The sequence below is a fragment of the Kogia breviceps genome, chromosome 2, assembly GCF_026419965.1.
Source record: "Kogia breviceps isolate mKogBre1 chromosome 2, mKogBre1 haplotype 1, whole genome shotgun sequence".
NCBI classification, from domain to species: Eukaryota; Metazoa; Chordata; class Mammalia; order Artiodactyla; family Physeteridae; genus Kogia; species Kogia breviceps.
The window spans coordinates 156,382,298-156,403,368 of record NC_081311.1 but is presented as its reverse complement, the minus strand read 5'-3'; the positions used below and the strand labels follow the sequence as shown (position 1 = coordinate 156,403,368).

Here is a 21,071-nt window from a genome sequence, read left to right as displayed (position 1 = left end):
AAACATTTTTTTGAAGATTTTTTAGTTAAAAGTTAGTGGCAGGGCTTCCCTGGTGGCGCAGTGGTTGAGAATCTGCCTGCCGATGCAGGGGATACGGGTTCGTGCCCCGGTCCGGGAGGATCCCACATGCCGCGGAGCAGCTGGGCCCGTGAGCCATGGCTGCTGAGCCTGCACGTCCGGAGCCTGTGCTCCGCAACGGGAGAGGCCACAACACTGAGAGGCCCTCGTACCACACACACACAAAAAAAAGTTAGTGGCAAAGGTGTTTGTCCTTCTCTACTCCCCAGCTCTCTTTTTTTCTGTATAAGGTAGTTGAACTATGGGCCATCTCTGGTCTTACCACCTTCCCCATCCCCATCTTTGCTCATAAAACGAAATGTAGACAAAAGTCTATTCCTGAGGAAAAGAAAATCTCTATCAAAGAGAAGGCTTTTGTCCTCTGTTCTGCTTTGTGTTTTGTTTAATTAGATGGTATCTACTCGTGTGTTAGCCAGTTGCATATCTATTTGCATTTCCTCAGGTTACTTTCATTTAGAACCAGTATCTAATGTACTTTCTATAAATCCAATGTAAACATTATCATATAGAGGAAGAAAATCATTACAAAATACAAGCCACACCTTTTTCGCTGTTAATGTTTAGAGAGCACTCTTCATTATGTCTAAGCACAAAGACCACACGGCAATGCCATCACTTTAACGGTTTTTCAAATGTACTTCTCGGTACTTGGAATACAAATTATATTTAGTTAAGTAAAAGTCAGAGTACCTACCATTGTTTTAAAAGCCTATTCTGGTCACAAGAGAAATATTTTGCCACATGTATGCATATTGTTTTAAACAGCCGCCAAATACTTAGAAAAGTCAATACTTTAAACTGAAAATATTGTAAATAAACTGTGTTTTAAAATATTTTATTTGGATATCTGAGGATCTATGTACTATGTCATCTTCTGGAATATCAGATAGATAGATAGATAGATAGACAGATAGGTAAGTAATGTGGATATATATTACTTTTGGAAAGATTTGATACCATTGTTTTTTAATCAGTTCATTCTGAAATTAAACCACTATCGCTTCAGTTACCCTGAAAATACTATTTATCAATGTGTTATCAGTATATGAACAGCAGAATAGTAATCAAAGAGGTTCATTGTTTCAACAAAAAATGTTTGTATATCACTTACGAGAATATCTCCATATTTTTTTAAGGATTCTTTAGGAGTCCTCTTAGATTAACTTAATTATCCCTTTTGACAGACACATTGTTATATGGCTCCTTGGTTTTCTTTCCTCTTAAATTTCCCACACATTTTCTGACCCTTCCTTCTAGGCATCATTTAGTAAGTCATGACTTAATGCATTCTAAATCCTTCTAAGGTTTCCATATCCTCTTGAATTCTAAACGTCTGAATGAAAATAAGGCTTATTTAACTTATGTAGTGATGGAAACTATCATAAATTCATATCACACAAAATAATGATCTTATTATTGCTATATTATTGGAGAAAAGCATATCAAGGAAGAAAAAAACACTCATATGCAACAATTAACATGTTGAAGTATGTCCTTTGAGTCTCCCTTTTTCTACCTATAAATTTAAAAAAATTAATACTAATATAAATAACTATATATTATATATAACTTATTTAATGTATTAGATATATTATATATAAATTTCTATACTCTTTTTTAATCTTAGCAGAGCAAACTTGATTATTTTGAGTCCCTGTAAAACTAATTTGATAATTTTATAATGTTCTATTAATTTTAATATAATTTATTTCCTGTGTTTTATAATTATAAATAAGGTTGACTGTATATTTTTATGCATAGAGATTTTCCACATTCATAGTTATTTTCTCCTCAGAATAGATTGTATTAAAGTTTTTGACATCAAACAGAAATACAAGTATTAGTAACAAATTACTCCCCAAAAGGATGCTGTGAACTGACCCTGGCCCAGCAATGATTTAGACTGCTCGTTTCAGCACGATTTCATTTGCACTCTATATTAGTAAAAAAATATAATGTTTAATTTGCTGGATTAAAATAGCTTTTGTGTGTGTGTGTGTGATATGCGGGCCTCTCACTGTTGTGGCTTCTCCCGTTGTGGGGCACAGGCTCCGGACGCGCAGGCTCAGCGGCCATGGCTCACGGGCCCAGCCGCTCCGCGGCATGTGGGATCCTCCCGGACCGGGGCACGAACCCGTATCTCCTGCATCGGCAGGCGGATTCTCAACCACTGCGCCACCAGGGAAGCCCTAAAATAGCTTTTATAGTTCTTAATTTGTATGTTTTCTTTGATTAGACTTAACATGTCTACAAGTATATAGCCACCTGTGGTCTTATTTTGTGAGCTATGGTTTTTTATTTATATGTTGATTATTTAGTTTCCTAATCATTTGTCTACTTACTTTAATCAAGTGTACATGATATAGTTATATTTTTTAAGAGAAAATTTAAAAGAACTATAGAAGACCTTCTATAGGAGACTATATGTACATATTTTCCTTTTCCTTATAAAAATTTCTTTCCTATTCAAAAGTCTGATGTATATTTAATTGTATTTCAAAAATTTTAAACTGCCTAAGGCTTCTAAAATTTATCTGAGTATTTGTTGTAGGTTTCAGCTATACATTGATCTTCTCCTAAATTATTAACCAGTTGACTTAAAATCACTTAATGCAAAATTCTTTCATTGACTTGTCACTCTCATTTTTTAATGTATTAAATTATTATACAAGGTACACTTCTGGGCTATCAATGCTATTAAACTAATTTGCCTGTCGGTGACATGTCCTAAGAAGTTTAAATTATGTCAAATCATATAAGCATATAATTGATTTCAATAAATATCTAATTTTCTAACAATTTATAAAAAATATGGCTTAACATTTCTGTTTAAATTCTTACATTCATGAGATATTTCTATGATTTCCTCTGTAAATAAAAGAGGAAAATCCAAAATCTCACTAGGCTTATTAACTCAATATAGTTTATACAATCTATTATACTGTATTAAGTTTTTGCATTATATACAAAGATAAAAATAGTAGCCAAATGTGTGTATTCAATTAATTAGGCTAACAAGATTAATAACAAAAGTCATTATAAATTTTAGATAAAATATTATTTTACTTTAATTAAGTCACCTTGCAAACACATCGTGTACTAAAAGAAACAGACAGGCAATGAGGTGGACAATGCAATAGTGATTGAGTCGTTGAAAAAAATAACTTCAAATATGGGTTATAAAACCTCTTTAAACAAAACTAATAATCAGACATATACATGTGAAACTGCTTTTTGAATATTTATTAAATAAAACATGCAAATATTAAGGTTTAGCTTTAAGAAGTTATAAGTTGTTTAAAATTATTATGAAAATAATATACCAACCATCTCTGGCGCTACCCACCATGAAAGCAGAAAAGAATAAAAAAGACATTAAGAATGTATTAGAAATGACAAAAACAAAAGCAAAAATACCACATTGTAACATTATTTGACTACCATATCGTTAAATCATTTCACTATAGTGTTTCTCAAACTGGGCTTCTACAAACATCTGGAGATACAGGCTTATCTTCAAACATCTATAGAAAACATTTGTTGTGTAAAAATCTAAAAAACATTAATAGAAACTCTTTGTGTTTTGTATAACCTTTGAGAACAAATACTACCACATCAGTGCCCATGTTTGTTTTTGTTCTTACAAAAGCATTAGTCCCAAGGTAGTACAAACATAATTGATAAAACTAATGAAAAGGAAAATAAATTTACTTCATATAAAATAATAAAGCATTCTCACTAAATAATCATGCACTATTTGAATGAAAGTCTCGTAGTATTTTAACTATCGAAAAGATGGGTAATTATGTCATCGCACAAGATACACGCTCATATCAACAGAAGCATGATGTTGGTGGTTTTAGTTTCAGCCAAATAAAATAATCCATGCTGTTATATTAAAGTTCTTAATCTGAATTTTATTAGGTGTTGTAATTTTGCTTTTATTTAATTTATAAGTTTTGACTTAATAGTTGTATAAGAACTATAAGGATAAAATGTATATAACTTTTTTGTAAATATTTAAGAAATATTATAGAAATAGTTTAAGTCAATATTAAGGATTTAAAATAATTTTTCATGCAAAAGGGAATTATAAATCACCCAACTTGAGAAATTTTTGTTTTGACATATTCTTTAAAAACCTCAAGGTATGTTAAACAATCCAACTTTTAAAATGCAGAGGCACTATTATATCTAGAATAATAAGGAAATTCACATAATACCTAGAAAAGAAGACTGCTTCACAACTTCAGTCCAAAATCAGTGAAAGGATATTTATTATCTTTCTAGGAAGCAGTGTTTAATCAGTGTTAGAAGATCATAATCCACCCCTCAACTTTTTTTTTTCCAGGAAATGAAGCATAGAGAGTGAATGTATTAACCCAGGCCTAATAAATAAAAACCACTCCATCTCTTCACCACATCTTCTCAATCAGCTTCATACAATTGGTCTCTGCCTGAATTCTACCGTGTATATATTGTCTTTCTGATGAAAAATAGGATGTAATAACTTCATCAAAATGTAAAGGGAAATATAAAGAGAAGACTTTATTATAATGCTTATAAGACTAATTACTAATCATGGCCCACTGTACAAAGCTTTTAAAACCAATGTCTTCAAACTTCCAGAACAATTCAGAATTGAAAAATAAAAGCGAGAGAAAGAAATGAAAACCTAATTGGACTACATTCCTAAGGAAGCTGTCATTTGGTGTCTGCTGTTTCAATAAGAGCCCAGAAGTTATGAACTATAGTTACAATGCTTCCTATTATTTTATACCCCTCCTCCTTCGGAATTCTTCATTTTAGCTCTCAGCTTTATTTATTAATTGAGGTGACATTGGTTTATAACATTATATAAATTTCATGTGTGCAACATCATATTTCGACTTCTGTACACAGGACAGTGTGTTCACCATCAAAAGTTTAGTTTCTGACCATCACCATACAGTTGACTCCCTTTACAATGTTTCTTTTTAAGAGACTGATTTCATTCTTACAAAGATTTTCCTTCACCCATTCACAATTCTGAAATTCATAATGGTTAAGACTGAGATCAAATCTTATAAATCTAGTGCAATGACCTTTTAATTTTTGGATTTTGAATAATTAACTCATGAAGAATTTATGTTATTTTGTATAAAAAAATGAACCATGTTTTTGCCACTGTAAATCACACCATTAAGAACAAAACACAACAAAACCTTATCCTTAGCATCTGTCTGAGTATTTTTAGGACTAAATGTATGTTATTGTTATTTTAAAGTAATTATTTTAAGTAAGTTGATAACAGTTCAAGGGAAGGGTAGTTTTAGTAATAACATTCTCTTAGTCCCATAGAAAAAAGCAAAAAAAAAAAACCATTTATGGGCCAATCTGTTAAAATAGTCACCTGCATCTCATCTAATTTTGATTGAATATCTGGAGGGAAATCCCCTGCTCCACAGTTAAATGGGTCAAAAGGTTCTGCTCCAAACAGGTCCCGTTCTAAAAGGAAGAAAATAATTTAGTATATGAAATGACAAGGAGTGAGTTGGGGTGAGTTAGGTTTCAAAGGCAGGATTATATAAAGAAGCACCTGCATGACCAAATGAGCCCCTATCCACATGTACACTTTATGCTGGGCTTTCCTGAGCTTAGACTAGTTAAACACTAACAAGGAAGCAAAGATCTGCTTTTATGATGATTTAAGAACTATTTGGTTACAAAGAATGATTATTCAGAGAGGCTTCTGTGTCTTTAGGTAAGACTTAATATCAAATTCACCAAATATTTGATAATATATTACAATACCTACACTGTACTAAAACAATTTAAATGTACTAAAATTAACGTATTACTCACTGAAACTTCTCTATTCCATTTATTGATGACTCTGCAACACAATAGCGAAGCAATACGTAGGACCTAGTAGATTAGGAAGTAGTTTAACTCACAGTTCATGTACTTTAATCTCACCTTTTAGCCAGAAAAAACTTAAGGCACATCATCTCATGTAGTATAAAATCATATCACCTTCCTAGATTACCACAATGAGACAGGTTCTTTAAAAATGCCTCCTATCCCCCAAAACAAATTTCTTTTAAAAAAATAGCAGTAATTGAGTATCAAAAAGCTCTCTGTGCATATATTTTAAAGTCTGCATTGTTTTTTTAATCATTAAAGAAGTATCAAAGTTAAAATTGATGTTTGTAATTGAGAGGACTATGACTTAATTTATGATTTAAAATTTTTTTTTAATTTAAGAAATTTCTTTCCTCTGAATCAATTCAAATGCAGCCTTAACTGACAAAAAAATTAAATTATATATGGGCAAGGGAATTTATAATGTATCAAGACTTTCATTTTTCGGAAACTATATTCTTTAAATTAAATGCTTTGTAAGAAATAATATTTATGCTACTTGAGTTCTATGATATCTTCTAAATCATCCTGTAACTCCCATTATGAAAGATTCTTGCTTCTCTAGTTACAATTTTTTTTTCAGATTCATGTATTAAGTTAATAAATGTAAAATGTTTAGAAGCTCCTGGTTCTGGTAAGTATTGTATAAATAAGAAGGACATATAATTTATCTTCCAAATAAAGATACTTTTAAGAGTGAAAGGAGTGCTACCAAGTTTCACCAGGATGAAAGATATAAGACAAGGTACTCCTAAACAAATGGAAATTTACTGTCACCGTACATATAACTGATGGATATTATTGTTGTTGTTACTATATATTTTCCTCAGTCTGATGTTTATTGTAGGCAATAAACCAGAACTTAGAGAAAAGAGAATCTGTTCTTTGGAGGTGTATCCTGGTTACCACCGTACCACAAACACATCAAGCAATGCTTTACATGTGGTAGATGCTTGTCAAAAGAAATGAATTAATAAAGAGGAAATAGAGTTGTCAGGAGAAACAGAGATTCTCATTACACAGGTTTTTTAAAGTTGGGACTCAAAATCACCAGAGATTTCAGATGGGCTTAAGGGATCCTTAACATTCCTGAAATGCAATGCAAAATTTTGTATGAGTGGGCATGCTGTGTTTTTCAGTGAAGAGGTTTAACTTTTATCATATTCTCAAGGGTCCACAACTCCCCCACAAGTCAAGAAAGTACTACTTTACATATTAAGTAGACATATCAATACCAGGCAAATTAATAAATATAACAGAGCTCTTTGGCATATTTTGGTCAGCTCAGATGGATCTAAAATTCATAACAAAAAATCAAATAAGTCCAATTTTCAATTTAAAAAGATTTGCTATGTAATTAATGCCATGAAAATTATTTAATCTAACACAAGAGCAAAAGAATAAAAAATAGGTGATACTTCACTCATTCTTTTGTTTATCCACTAAATATTTATTGAACACATATTATGTGCCATACATTTTGCTAGGCAGTGGATTAAACCAGTTGAGGAAAGGACTTTAGAGTCAAGTGCCTTCCCTCGTAATTTATAATCAATTAGGAAACATGATATTAAACAAATTAATTAAAGTCTGATACATATTCAAAGATCAAAATTATGCTCTGGAGAACTACTAGGGTTCTCAGGCAGTAAGGAGAGAAACTAAGGAACAATCTTGTAGGTTTCTGCTTTTATGTATTTAAAATATAAAGAAAAATAAATGAATGAATACATTTAAGATTTCCTTTAAAGAAATAGTCCTACTACTAAAACCCCACTGGATTACAGTTTTAGACAATTTTACAATTAAAACTGAGTTGAACAATCTGTCCTTAAATTGTTAGTATAGATAGACAAAAAGATGATTGCTAGATAAATGATAGATAGATATAATACAGTGGTAATCAGAACTCCATTTCCTTCTATCTATCTACGTATCTATCAATCTAATCTTTCTATTGATATACTGCTGTATTTACTAAACTCTGGCATTTGGTATAGATAGACATTAAAAAATATAGCAAGATGTTACTTCAGTTTCTCATTAATAAATCCCTAAAAACCATTTGACCATCTCCGCCTAGATTTTCCAAAGGCATTTCAAACTCACTAATGATTAAAAGAGACTCATCAGTTTCCCCTTCTCTACCTCTAGTTTTCCCATTAACATTTGGTCCCAAATCCTGAATCATAATGGAGTTTGAACTCTCAGTTACCATCCTGATGGATTATTCCTTCTAAGTGTCTTAAAATCTATTCACTCGTCTCAATTTATATTCTACTCGGATTAAAACCTGACATTGTGGATACACTTCTAATTTATATTTCAAATTCTAGCATGTAACCCAAGCCTAGCGTACATACTAAACAAATGCCTATTGAATTAAATACATGAATGAGCAAAACACTGATGTAGTCCAAGGAAGTAAAAGAACAGTGGTAAAGGAAGAGATCTGCGACACTCTTAAGGACAAAAAATACCCCATATATCAGGATACTGGCAACATCTTCTAAAAACACACCACGACGTATATATCATGGATTATTTCCTTGAAAAAAATATTTTGCATTGACACAAAATATATTCAGAAGAATTTAAATGTACTATATTTCAACAAACATATTGAAATATTTTTGTACACTGATTTTTAAAGTTCTAATGTTATTATTTTGTATTTACAAATTAGTCCTCTGAAATTTACTGAATACCTAAAATGTGCAATGCACTTTGTTGAGTTCTGCAGGGGAAACAAATAAACTATAGGCTCTGAAATGCTTTATAGCCTTAAGCTAAAACTTCAGAGTTACACTGAAAACATCTCAAATGTGAACCAGAGAGGATGCAGTAAAGCAAAATATGTAAAACTCTCTTTTCTTCAGTGCCCCTTTAGACCTGATGACTGATCATGGCCATTGGAAACTATTCTTTCACTTTCTGTGACAGGGCACAGAGCAAAATATAGTCAAGACATTGATGATGAACATCTGTTAGATGCTTTCTACTTCGTCAGAGAGACTTTTATGTTCCTTCCAGATATACAGAAAGTAAATCAGAAAAGCAATGCATTTATAGCTTTGTAGATATCAAAGAAAGAACACTTACATAGGGTTAATAAATAAATAAATCATGGAATTCATAGATTTATATATTTCTTTAAGACTATCCATATACTCTATGATAAAAAAAATTTAAGCTGAGCTCTAAATGATGAGTCAAAATGATTAAAATAATTACCACAGGACTGTTCTTAATCATTAAAAAAAATTAAAAATATAACCCCAACACAATAAACATAATGTTTTGTAATATGATGTAACTAACCCTATACCAAAATATCATTTTTCATAAAATAGTTTCAAATGCAAATAGTGATGTCTTTAGTAGTATACTCTCAATTATTAAGTAAAATATAAATAAGTGAATTTGGCACATATATATAAACATAATTCTTTGGTGATTAAAACTTTTAGTGAGCTTGCTAAGATATATAATTTTCCATAAAGTGTTAATTAAACATTTAAAATGTACACAAATATAGCAAAGAATATTGATTTGGTTAGAAAACTTACTAATCTCGGTAGATCTGCTAGGGACTGGAGGTGGCTGTGTGCCATTGCGAGTAGGTATTGAAGACTGGTGTGAAATTGGAGAAAATGGAATCATATCAAAGATGTCGGTGGAGGGAGACTTAGGTGTCACATTGCCTGCCTGCAATGAAGATAACATGAATTAGGGTAGCATTCCATGTAGACACATTATAATGCTAAATATTTCATCCACATATAAAACATATATAAGCACAACAAAAAATGCAGTTGAGCCATATAAACTTGCCATTCTGTAGATCAAAAATAGTTACATATTGGCAATTTTGTATGACTCAACCACTTATGCTAAATGCTCACTGGCAAGGAAATTTCTGCAAAAATGTTCTCAAAGATGATGGCAAACATGGTGACAATACTATTCTAGACAGATATAAAAGATACGTTGGATTTTTGTATATCTAGAAATAATTGCCACTTATATCAGAGAATTGAAAACGTTAGAAACTATTTATATAAAACCTTGATTTCAGTAATGTATTTTGCACAAGATTACAAGATTTAGACAGAAATAACCAAACATAAGCGATGCATCTTAAATATAACCATTCAAAAGCAATTGATAATGATTTTTAAAACATTTTAAGAATTCTATTTTAATTTGTACTTATAACTGTAATGGAGCCAACTATTATATTCATTGCAGTGACTTTTCTTCTTAGAATAAGACTTCATCCATTTTCTACAATAAATAGCTACCTTGTGAAATAAATTATAATCACAAAATGATTAAGTTATCTGGGCCAGTCTGGGCTAGGACTGATAAAAGAGAGAATTCCCATTTTGGAGAGAAATAGTGAGAAATATTTATTTTTCTTATAAGAACATGAACATTGTTTAAAACTGCTTAGAGTGGTTCATATTACAATTTGTGTTCTCAAAATACACTTGTTTACTGATTCACAGATGATGCAGGTAGTGAAGATAAAAAGGCTTATTGTGTGTAAAGAGTGATAGATTTGCTATTGAGTTAATAAACCTGTTAGTACATTTTTTCATGCAGGAAAATTTCTGTCATCTCCCTTTCTTTAGCAACTTACTTCAACTTTAATGGATAGTCTATCAGTTACAAATAATATCCAAAGACTTGGAGGCAACTTTAGCCCTCAGCTCTTTCCTCCTACTCAGGAATGTTGTTCTCCTAATCAGCCTCTCTCTCAATTTCCCCTGGCTTCCATCTCTTTCCTCTTTGTCAAGATATAAAGATACTCAGATCTTGACTGTTGTCAAAACAAACCAACCAGAAAGGTCTTTACCCAGTGCCTCTTTACTCCTCTCGTCTCTCATCTCTCTTTCCCTTCCCTTCAAAGCTGAGGTCCTTGAAGGAGGTATTACACTTCTTGCCCTTTTACTTCATCCAGTCCTCAACTCAGATCATTCCAGACTTTGCCCTTTTCACTGAACTCTACTGAAATAGTTTTTGCCAGTCTCAAAAATGGCCTAATTTCCCAATTGCTATATCTGATGGATCTTTGAAAGTACCTATCCTATTTCATCTTTTTGTGGATTTGGACCACCACTCTCTACTAGAAACTCTCTGATATCAGATGACCAAAGGATGCAAAAATGGCACACAAGGGCCCCAGATCACATCACATTGATTCAAGACATACCTGATATTTTTCATTACTATATAATTGGCATATTTTGGCAGAATTAAAAAAATAAGTGGGATAATAAAAAGAATTTTCTATTTAGCGAATTACATGAGGTCTTGGGACGCTGCTCTCACTGATTGGCTTGGGAAGGCCACATTTAGAAGGTGGTGGTATTAACAGTCCCAATGATAGTCTGGAATCAGGCGAGTTGACAGGAGTGACAGTAATGGAAGAAATATTTAGACAGGGAGATGAATCATCAGTTCTATGCCAGAAAGAAGGTGAGCATCTCTGAAACCCATGTTGCTCATGATCAGACATTTTGTGCAGCAGCTGTAAAGGAATGACAGAAAAATATACTAAGGAGAAGAAAGAAGACATGGAGGAAAAAGAAAAATGTACATATGAAAATGTATTACGATATTTTGTGAAAATGATAAGTACTTTCAAAATAACTTTACTAAAATTAAAACAAATCATTTGAGTAGATTTTTTTCCTATTGCAAGAGTCTTCAGATTCTGGATTGTTTAATTGGATGATGTTTCACTGAAATATTACATTTTTAGATATTTAAATAAAATATCACATTCACTATGACTTGAGAGGAAGAAAGTGGAGAGAAAAATGACAAATGCCTAAAGATTTATTTCTGAGAGAGCCTCTGTGTACTGAGATGGGAAAAAGGAAGGATAGCAACAAGAAAAAAAAAATGTCAGTAGGAGTAAAGTCTGGTATAAGTTAAGACTTTGTAGAAATTTTCCAAAAGGGCTACAACATACATTTTAGATTGAATCCTCCAAAACTCCATTTGAAGTATTAGTATTAGTAATATTATGTCCATATTATATCCTAAAGATAGGGGACTCAAGGCCCATAAACTCTTTATGAGCTACTCCTACGTATGTAAGAAGCAAAGCCAAAATTCAGAACAATCTGACTCCAATCATCATGCCCCTTCTATAGATAGTAAGTTCCAAATGGTAAAACTGTTGGGGGATGGGCAGAGGGTGTTGTCAAGCATCTCAAGTAAATCAGAGACATAAATAATAAGAAGCAACCAGTACACTGTACTGGGTCTGCACATCAGTCTTTGGATGACTTTTGGAAGCTATTTCCATTACATCATGGAAAGCTGCTGTCAAGTACTGAGCTGGACAGAGCTGAGGGGCCAGATGTCAGAGTCGTCAGTTAAAACAACAACCAAAATGAAAGTATGTAATCATTGAGCCTTTATTCACTTACAATGATAGTGTAAGCAAGAGGCCAGAAAGAAGGTTCTGGTTCCATCAATGTCCCATTTTTCCCCAGTGAATGGCACTGGGCAAAGGTCACAGGAGTATCATTACAGAAGCAGGACAGTATCTCTCTCCGGAGGGAGCCCTGAACAAAAGGTTTCTGCTGGTTTTGCTTTGTTTTGTTTTGTGGGAGGTGGAGATGGGGGTGCAGAGGGAAGAAAAGGGAAAAGAACTAGGAGTAGAAAATACTGAAAATTGAATCCTAGTGGAGAAAAGTATCTTCAAGGCCCCCAAAAGATGAGGCACTTAAGAGAGGCCTTGGCCAAGGGCCTCCAATAAGGAGGCCTCTGAATGGAGGTACCTGGGCTGGGAACGCAGTTAATGCATAATAGTGTGGCCAGCCTGTGTGGTGAAGGGGGCTGAGTCCCTGACTACAACTCCTCCAAGCAGTGCACTGAATCTGGGGTGGGGAGGGCAACTTTCTCCCATGAGGCTTGCCATGGAAAGCCTTTGTACCTTTGTAGGGCCTAGAGGATTTGACCTGGAGCCAGACTTCTCAGCTACAAGTCACACTGCAGAGATTTTTCAACACTAATAGGACTTGGAGGCAGCTAACACATCTGGCTTTTGATAAACCTCATGGTGAAAGGTTGTAACTAAAATTATAGTTAGGAGAAACAACTTTGAAGGAATCTTTAAACTAGGAGTCACCTCTTCACACATTTCAGGAAGCAGAGGGGGAAAGAAGGAAGCATAAAATGAGAGATTTAAGTTGAGGAAAGAATTCAGTGTGGAAGCAAGTCTCTGATGGTCTGAATTATGTAATTTATCACTCTATTAATATGCATATACAGTTACATAATGATTGCTTTCCGTACTGATCTCCATAGTGTTCTATCTATCTATAGATATGTATACATGTATGCATGTATGTATATAATTTTAAGATCTATTTCATGGTCTGTATAATTCACTATAAACTTTTGTAGTTGGTGGGCACCTTTTACTTAATTATAGGTAACAACTGTAAGCTCCTGGTGGACAAAACTTTGTTTTTCTAAAATAATCTGTATAACATATTAGAATACTTGATATATAATGTCAATGAATATTTATTGTTTAATGTATACTACAGCAACTTTTTTTAACATAAACTATAAATTGATAAGGATGTCTGTACTGAGTAAAAAATAAAAAGATATCAAGTGTAAGTTGTCCTTGGTATCATTTGGCTTATAAATGGGAGTACTGTATATTGTTCTATGACTTGTATTCATCAAAACATCTTTACCAGGTCCCTCAAAACAAACTGAAGGCCAACATAACCTAACTTAAAAGTGCTCTAGTGTTTTATCATGGTGTTAATATTTGTATCCTACTTCCTCTGAGAAAGTATACTTATATAAAAGAAGAATGTATATAATATGAAAATAATCAAATATTTCAATACCCCAATTAAGAAGTATTTTCACTTTCAAAATGGTAAAGCAGGGCTATCTATCAGTAATTTTGGGGCTTCCCTGGTGGCGCAGTGGTTGAGAGTCCACCTGCTGATGCAGGGGACACGGGTTCGTGCCCCGGTCCGGGAGGATCCCACATGCCGCAGAGCGGCTGGGCCCGTGAGCCATAGCCGTTGAGCCTGCGCGTCTGGAGCCTGTGCTCCGCAGCGGGAGAGGCCACAACAGTGAGAGGCCCGCGTACCGCAAATAATAATAATAATAATAATTTTGGTATCTAAAGTTTAAAACTCTAACACTAATTATTACAATTTTCCTTTGGGTCATCAGTAATCTAGATTTGGTCAACTAAGATTTTTGTTTGGGTCTCATAGATCTTTAAAATAGGTCTTGATTCAGTTGCTTACAGGTTAATATTAAGAGGTTGTACATTAAAATCCAGAGAGTTTGTTTAGAAGTTAGAAAATCAAGAAAGTGGACCCACAAACTTGTGTAAAAATAACTGACTGGTATTGAGCAAGTAGCTGTGCCTTCTAAGTTGGTGTCTGCTCTCCAACTCCTCACTCCACCACATGCCCATTTCACACATTTATTTAGGCCACAGCCTGGGCTCTGCTAACATTTGTGTTTGTCATTCCTAACTTAGAAATAATTCAAGTCAGGGAATTAGATGTTACCTCTGATTCCTTATAAGAATGAAATCTAAGTATATAGACATATTTCAATAGCATCTGATTCTGCATCAAACTATTACACTTATTAAATAAGAATATGTGACTACAGCCCCTAAATGGCATACAGTGGCATTTTGGGCACTGGATAAATATTTTGAGTAGTGTGTCTAAATTTAAGTGTTCAGGAACTAGTCATTTTTTAATCTTCCATTTTTAAGTGGTTGAGGATATTTATTTTTTTAAGAAATGAAATACATAGTTCAGATGAAAATGGTTTGATATTTTTGTGTTGGGCCTTCCTTCTGTCAGTATTTTGACAGATGGCTAGAGACCAAAATTTTGGGAGTTTCCTACAGAAGTTTATGGCAATACTGTTTGATCCTTTTATGCTCATAATTCTAAGTGCTTTGGTCTTCAGGAAGGTGCACAGCCTCTGAATTATTATATGAAGGGGAATGAGGAATTCTGTGTTCAACAATTACATGTTAATTATGCAGAAGTTATTAGGTTATTAAGACATATTAATAATGAGTGCCCATATTTGAGATTCATAGTTGTAATTTTATAGCCCTTTCTTTCAGTAAGTAGAGGCTTGGTGCATTAGGCCATGGTGAATATTTCAATACTGAGCTTTGCCTAAATATGACAATGGTGAAATGTCATAAAAGCGTTTGAATCCTATCAGTTAATGTTGAATACATCTAAACTATAACAAAAATACTGCACTAAAGATTAGATACTTCGATTATTTAAAAAAAAAAAACAAAGATGGGGAAATATAAAGGTAATGTAAAATGTTCTAGCAAATCCTTCTGTATTGTCATGCTGATTCATTCTTTTGAAGTTCACTATTATGGCACATTTTCAGCATCACTTTTTAAATAAGCTTCAAATATAAATTCTAGTGCATTACACGGGGAGGGGGAAGGGTAAGCTGAGACGAAGTGAGAGAGTGGCATGGACTTATATATACTACCGAATGTAAAATAGGTAGCTAGTGGGAAGCAGCCGACATAGCACAGGGAGATCAGCTCAGTGCTTTGTGACCACCTAGAGGGTGGGAGGGAGATGCAAGAGGGAGGAGATATGGGGATATATGTATATGCATAGCTGACTCACTTTGTTATAAAGCAGAAACTAACACACCATTGTAAAGCAATTATACTCCAATAAAGGTGTTAAAAAAGATAAATAACTTCTAGAATTTAGAATTTATAGCTCCATGTATGTTATTTTTTCAGACTAATAGATACACAGTTAGGTTACATTGGTCTCTTAGTTGTAAGACCTATTATCTTACACATTCTTACAAGAACCTTGCAAGTTAAATGGTTATCATCATCCACATATTGCAAAGAGGAAAACTGGAACAAGGAGAGATCAAATGACTTGATTAGGTACTCACGGTCAGAAGTGGAATAAAATACAGGTATGTTTTTCTTCCCATTAGACAGGGTTTACTTCTTTAGAACCATCATTTGTGCAAGTAACAACTGTGAAAGTTGTGAACCAGTCATCATTTTTTGTGGGCAACAAACATTCTTGAATCAATGTTCATGTTTAAAATTTATGCCTTTGTTTAAAGATTCACATTTGGCTTGCTGTATAATTGAGAGTTCTCACAATCTACTCTTGTCCATTTTGACTTCAACAGCAGTTGAGAAAACCCCAGAGGAAGATAAATAGGCAGTTTTATTTACCCACAATGAAATACACATTTTAGGTTATAATTTGTCCTATCAGGCCTAATCAGTGGCCACACAGTTGATTATGTAAAGGTAAAATTTTATCCAGTAACACTTGATTTAATTGAAAAGGAGATATTTATTTTACTCAGCAATAGAAAGCCAGTATTTCTTAGGACTACAATTTTATTCACTTCACTTCCTGGCAAAGGTCTGATTTGGTTAAAACCTTCTATAGCCAGAAAAGTAAAATGCAAGCATCCAGACACAAGAATCAAGAAGAACAATTTGATTTAACTTGCTATGCCCACATCTTATAATGGAACGATCTTCCAGAGGCGTTCATGAGGCTAGGAGGGCAGAATAAACCCTTTTTTTCTGATATAAATACAGGCAGCACAGTCATGTGAATGTAATAAATGCAGATCAGATTGTTCCTAGTTAATTAGTATCAAACGGTAGAAAACCTAACCTCTAATCTATTGCCAAACCACTAGAACACAGCAAAAAGCAAACAGCACAGTCAAGTAACAGAAATTACTCAGTATATCTAAATGACTGTATAAAATGAAGACCCAATTTCTAAAACCAATGAAAAGATTTCCACAATTTCAGTATGATACAGACGTATGTAATATGGTTACTATCAAAGATATTTCACTTGCCAGAAAAGGAACCCAAGATTGAATCATTTAAGTGATATTTAGGAGACCTGTAAGCATTGTTTGCTAAGAACAAGTTTAAAAACAGCACGTCGGTTTACACATGAAAAAATGAAAAATAGTAGTCCTTCATTCATTATGAGGAATTGGCTTTAAGTGAAAAAAGGGTTTGGGATATATACTAACAATATACATTTCTGTAGTTAGGAATGTCTTTTAATTTTAATCCTGAGCAAAAAAAAAAAAAAAAAAAGTATTTTGTTTTCCTTAGCTAGAACTAAACTACTCTGTAATCTCACACTAAATTTTATACTGGGTGTATTAACTAAAACAATAAACAACAGTCCAAATGATGATAGAAGAAGAGTAAACTTTTAAACTCAAGTACTGTATCATGAGGCCAGACCTCTTCTTTGAATTCCAGATCTGAATATTCAAACTTTTAATAAATGTCTTCATCAGCCACCCAGTAGGCAGAAGTAGCACAAGCAAAAATGAACTACTGATTGGTTATCATTCACCTGCCCCAAGTCACATCTATTTTGGAAAATGGCACCACCGCCCAGATGCTCGGGATAAAACCCTAAGGGGCAATCTTGACCCTCTTTTATTCTACAGTCCACAGACAATCCATCAGTAAATCCTGCAAGTTCTACTGCCAAAATATATCAAGCTATTATATACATCATCCCAACTGATAGAATTCTAGGCCAATTTACTCTTCTCCTTCTCCTAGACTACTGAGATAGCTTCCTAGACAGTTTTGGGGACCTCAGTTTGGCCTCTTTACAGCCCATGGTGCATACAGCAGCCAGCTGATCCCCAAATCTCCTGTTAAAAACCTTTTAGTAACTTCTCACTGCAATTAAAGAAAACAAACAAACATGATCTACCTATAAAATCTAGCCTCTGACTCTCTTCAATTTTTTTGCCTCTTTGTCACTATGCTCCAGGTGCAAAGTCCTTGTTACTGTTTTCAGCCCTTTGTATTAACTAACTTGTTAAAATTCAGGTCTCAGTTTAAATGTTACATTCTCAGAATGCACTTCCCAGATCACTGTCTCTAAAAAAAAGCTCCCATTCTCTTTGATTCTGCTCTATTTTATTTTATTCATATTTACTCATTTGGATCTTATATAAGCTCCAAATTTCTAAATTTATTTATTCATTTAGGTATGGGTTTATTACCCATCTCCCTGTCTTTCCCCATACTATGTAAGTTTCATAGCTGCTGCAATTCATATACTGATAAAACCCAAGGGCCTAGAATATCATATGGTCATATAAGATGTTTAATAAATGTGTTACAAGCTGCCATAACAGGTCACAACTATATCAAATGTATGCAACTGGCAAATGTGAGAAAATAAAAATCAAAGTGATATGCATCTTAATATGTAAAATATGTCACCAAGCTACTATTTCAAAATACCAGTGACAACTTAGTGGGACTAGGAAAAATAAAAACAAAACTAAAATTTACACAATTGTAAACTTTGAAAGAACTTTTTAGGTTTCTTGAAGATTTTCTTTAAAAGCTTGAACCTTAAATGAGTTTGCATCTTCAAAATAAATCAATGACCAATTCACATTGATGTATATAATACGTACGTGGTTGGAAGGCTAGCACCTAAGAAATAGCAACCTTTCCTTCGGGTGCCTCTGAGGAGACTAGAGAAATGCATCTATGTTCTCACCTACACTGTGACTCCTTAGACTACAAAGGCTCTCCATCTGGAAGATTCTACTCAACAGGGCCTCACACTTTTAATCTATGATTTAATATAGAATAATAGGATCAATATCTATACGACTGAAATTTCTTATTAGAAGACCTGATCCTTTGAACTATTGTTCTGTGCTACAGAAATTCAACTTTTACTTTGGACTGCTTACTAGGGTAGATGGCTGGTGTGACCTTTTAGTTATCTAATCAAATTTTACCAAAAATGTTTCTTATTTTTCCGATTCTTCCCGTAACTGACTTTATCTGCTACTTCATTACACACTTACAAGAAAAATAGCATCCATACCGGTAATTTACAAAATTTTCATTTTCTACATTACTTTAAATGCCACAAACCCCCCAAAATTCCATTCCTACTTTTGTTCTCTTTGCTCCCACTTCTCAAAGAGACTATTTTAAGCTAAGATTAGAGATAAATCTTCTATTTTACTTTGACTAGCAGTTGCTTGATGTGGACTACATTGTGTCTGACTAGCAAATTCTGATATTTCAGAAAATTACTGTATTAAGTACTTATTTTTATGAACCACATTGTAGTAGTAAATTATTTATAGAGAAACACTTCTGAATTGGAGTTGGCAAAAGAGTTACCTCTGTGCAACTTAGGAAAATTTGGCTCTCAAGAGAATTAAGGCCTGTTTTGGGCTGGTCATTTGTGAAGAGTGATCTGTCTTGGGGGTTCCTCTCACCATTACACACTGAAAACCCATCGAGAATCTAAAGACAAATTAATCCTATTAACAAACCCACGTATATTGTAATTTTAGTGTGCATAATGGCATTCATAATTTACTTCCATGCTCCTTCAATTAATATATTAATTGCTGCCTAATCCTTTAAACAAAATGCTGAAAACTTTAGCAATTTTGGAGCATTCTACCCTTTAGTCCTCTGAGAGAAAAACAAGCAAAAAAACAAACAAACTAAACCTACAGAATCTCATTTCCAGAGTTATAAGTCCAATAGTCATTTACTGTGCATGAGTTTTGCTAGACTCTGTGAGGTACTTGGTGTCCTAGCTGTGTGTCCTGTAAAATTAATGCTCACATTTCATAAGAAAGAACGTATGCAAAACATTTCTAACTTTACAGAAATTTGCTTTACTGAAGACCCATCGCAAGCTATTCAACAAGAGGTACATGTATTATAAATTTATATTTTAATTACTTGGAATTTTCATTATTTTTCAAGTTCAATATCAATGGTTTGAATCATCAACAAACCTTCAGCAGAGTGGATATTTAAGAGCATGGCAATATTTCATACTTACTAAATAATTGTAGGTAATTAAATTAAATTAATTAATTAATTTTTAACATCTTTATTGGAGTATAATGGCTTTACAATGGTGTGTTAATTTCTGCTTTATAACAAAGTGAATCAGCTATACATATACATATGTTCCCATATCTCTTCCGTCTTGTGTCTCCCTCCCTCCCACCCTCCCCATCCCACCCCTCTAGGTGGTCACAAACCACCTAGCTGATCTCCCTGTGCCACGCGGCTGCTTCCCACTAGCTATCCACCCTATATTTTTGTTTATTTTTAATATCAGAAAAGAGGGAGATCATTTTAACAGGTTGAAATATAGATGGACTTAATATTATATTAATTTATTTCTCAGCTACGTAACTAAAATTGAAAATGAAAGGCAAAAAAATATTTGTGCATATTCTCTTCAAAAAAAATTTAAAAACAAGTTAATAAATACCTATAACAGCATCTTCAAAACCATTTGAATTAATCAGGTATCGTTAGCAATTTTAAAATGTTGAGTTCACTTTCTTAAAAGAATAAAATTCTGGGCTTCCCTGGTGGCACAGTGGTTGAGAGTCCGCCTGCCGATGCAGGGGACACGGGTTCATGCCCCAGTCTGGGAAGATCCCACATGCCGCGGAGCGGCTGGGCCCGTGAGCCATGGCCGCTGAGCCTGCGCGTCTGGAGCCTGTGCTCCGCAACGGGAGAGGCCACAACAGTGAGAGGCCAGCGTACCGACAAAAAAAAAAAAAAAAAAAAAAAAAGAAAAAGAATAAAATTCTATCTTTTAATCTTAAAGAAGACGCATCAGCAATTTCAAAAATCACATAATGAGACTTTAGGAGTTGAAAATTTATGAGACAAGTAATTTTTTAAAAGTTAAAATAAAGAGAAAATATAGACAAAGATATTACTACGATGAAAGAATATAAGTAGATTGCAAAGTTATAATTTGAGCTAGCTGCATAATGATCAATAAGGCAATAAACTTTCTACACTTGTGTATTAAGTGCAAAAGAATGATTTAGAGAAAATTATTTCTCTTTTTTAATTCAACCTTTTAGTTATAGTCTTTTAAGCGTTCTATTGAGACATAGTGCTGAGATGAACACAATGCCTATGATAATTATTAAATGACCACTTTAGGAGAGTTAATCCATTCTAATAA

At 33.5% G+C, this 21,071-nt stretch overlaps 1 protein-coding gene across 13 annotated transcripts in view; it reads right to left on the bottom strand.

Moving 5' to 3' along the window:
• The window catches only part of GULP1 (GULP PTB domain containing engulfment adaptor 1), a 262,224-nt gene that overhangs the window by 4,857 nt on the left and 236,296 nt on the right, over positions 1 to 21,071 (bottom strand). For 6 of the 13 annotated variants that reach the window (XM_067026436.1, XM_067026437.1, XM_059052327.2 and 3 more), the window contains 3 exons: positions 11,294 to 11,518; positions 9,552 to 9,690; positions 5,373 to 5,565 (listed from right to left, as the gene is read on the bottom strand). In XM_067026436.1, the coding sequence (XP_066882537.1) occupies positions 5,390 to 5,565; positions 9,552 to 9,690; positions 11,294 to 11,518 (540 nt within the window). In that variant the 3' untranslated portion in view covers positions 5,373 to 5,389. Of the gene's footprint in view, positions 1 to 5,372; positions 5,566 to 9,551; positions 9,691 to 11,293; positions 11,519 to 21,071 lie in introns of those variants that run through there. The other 7 variants (XM_067026439.1, XM_059052330.2, XM_067026443.1 and 4 more) reach the window with 2 other exon arrangements.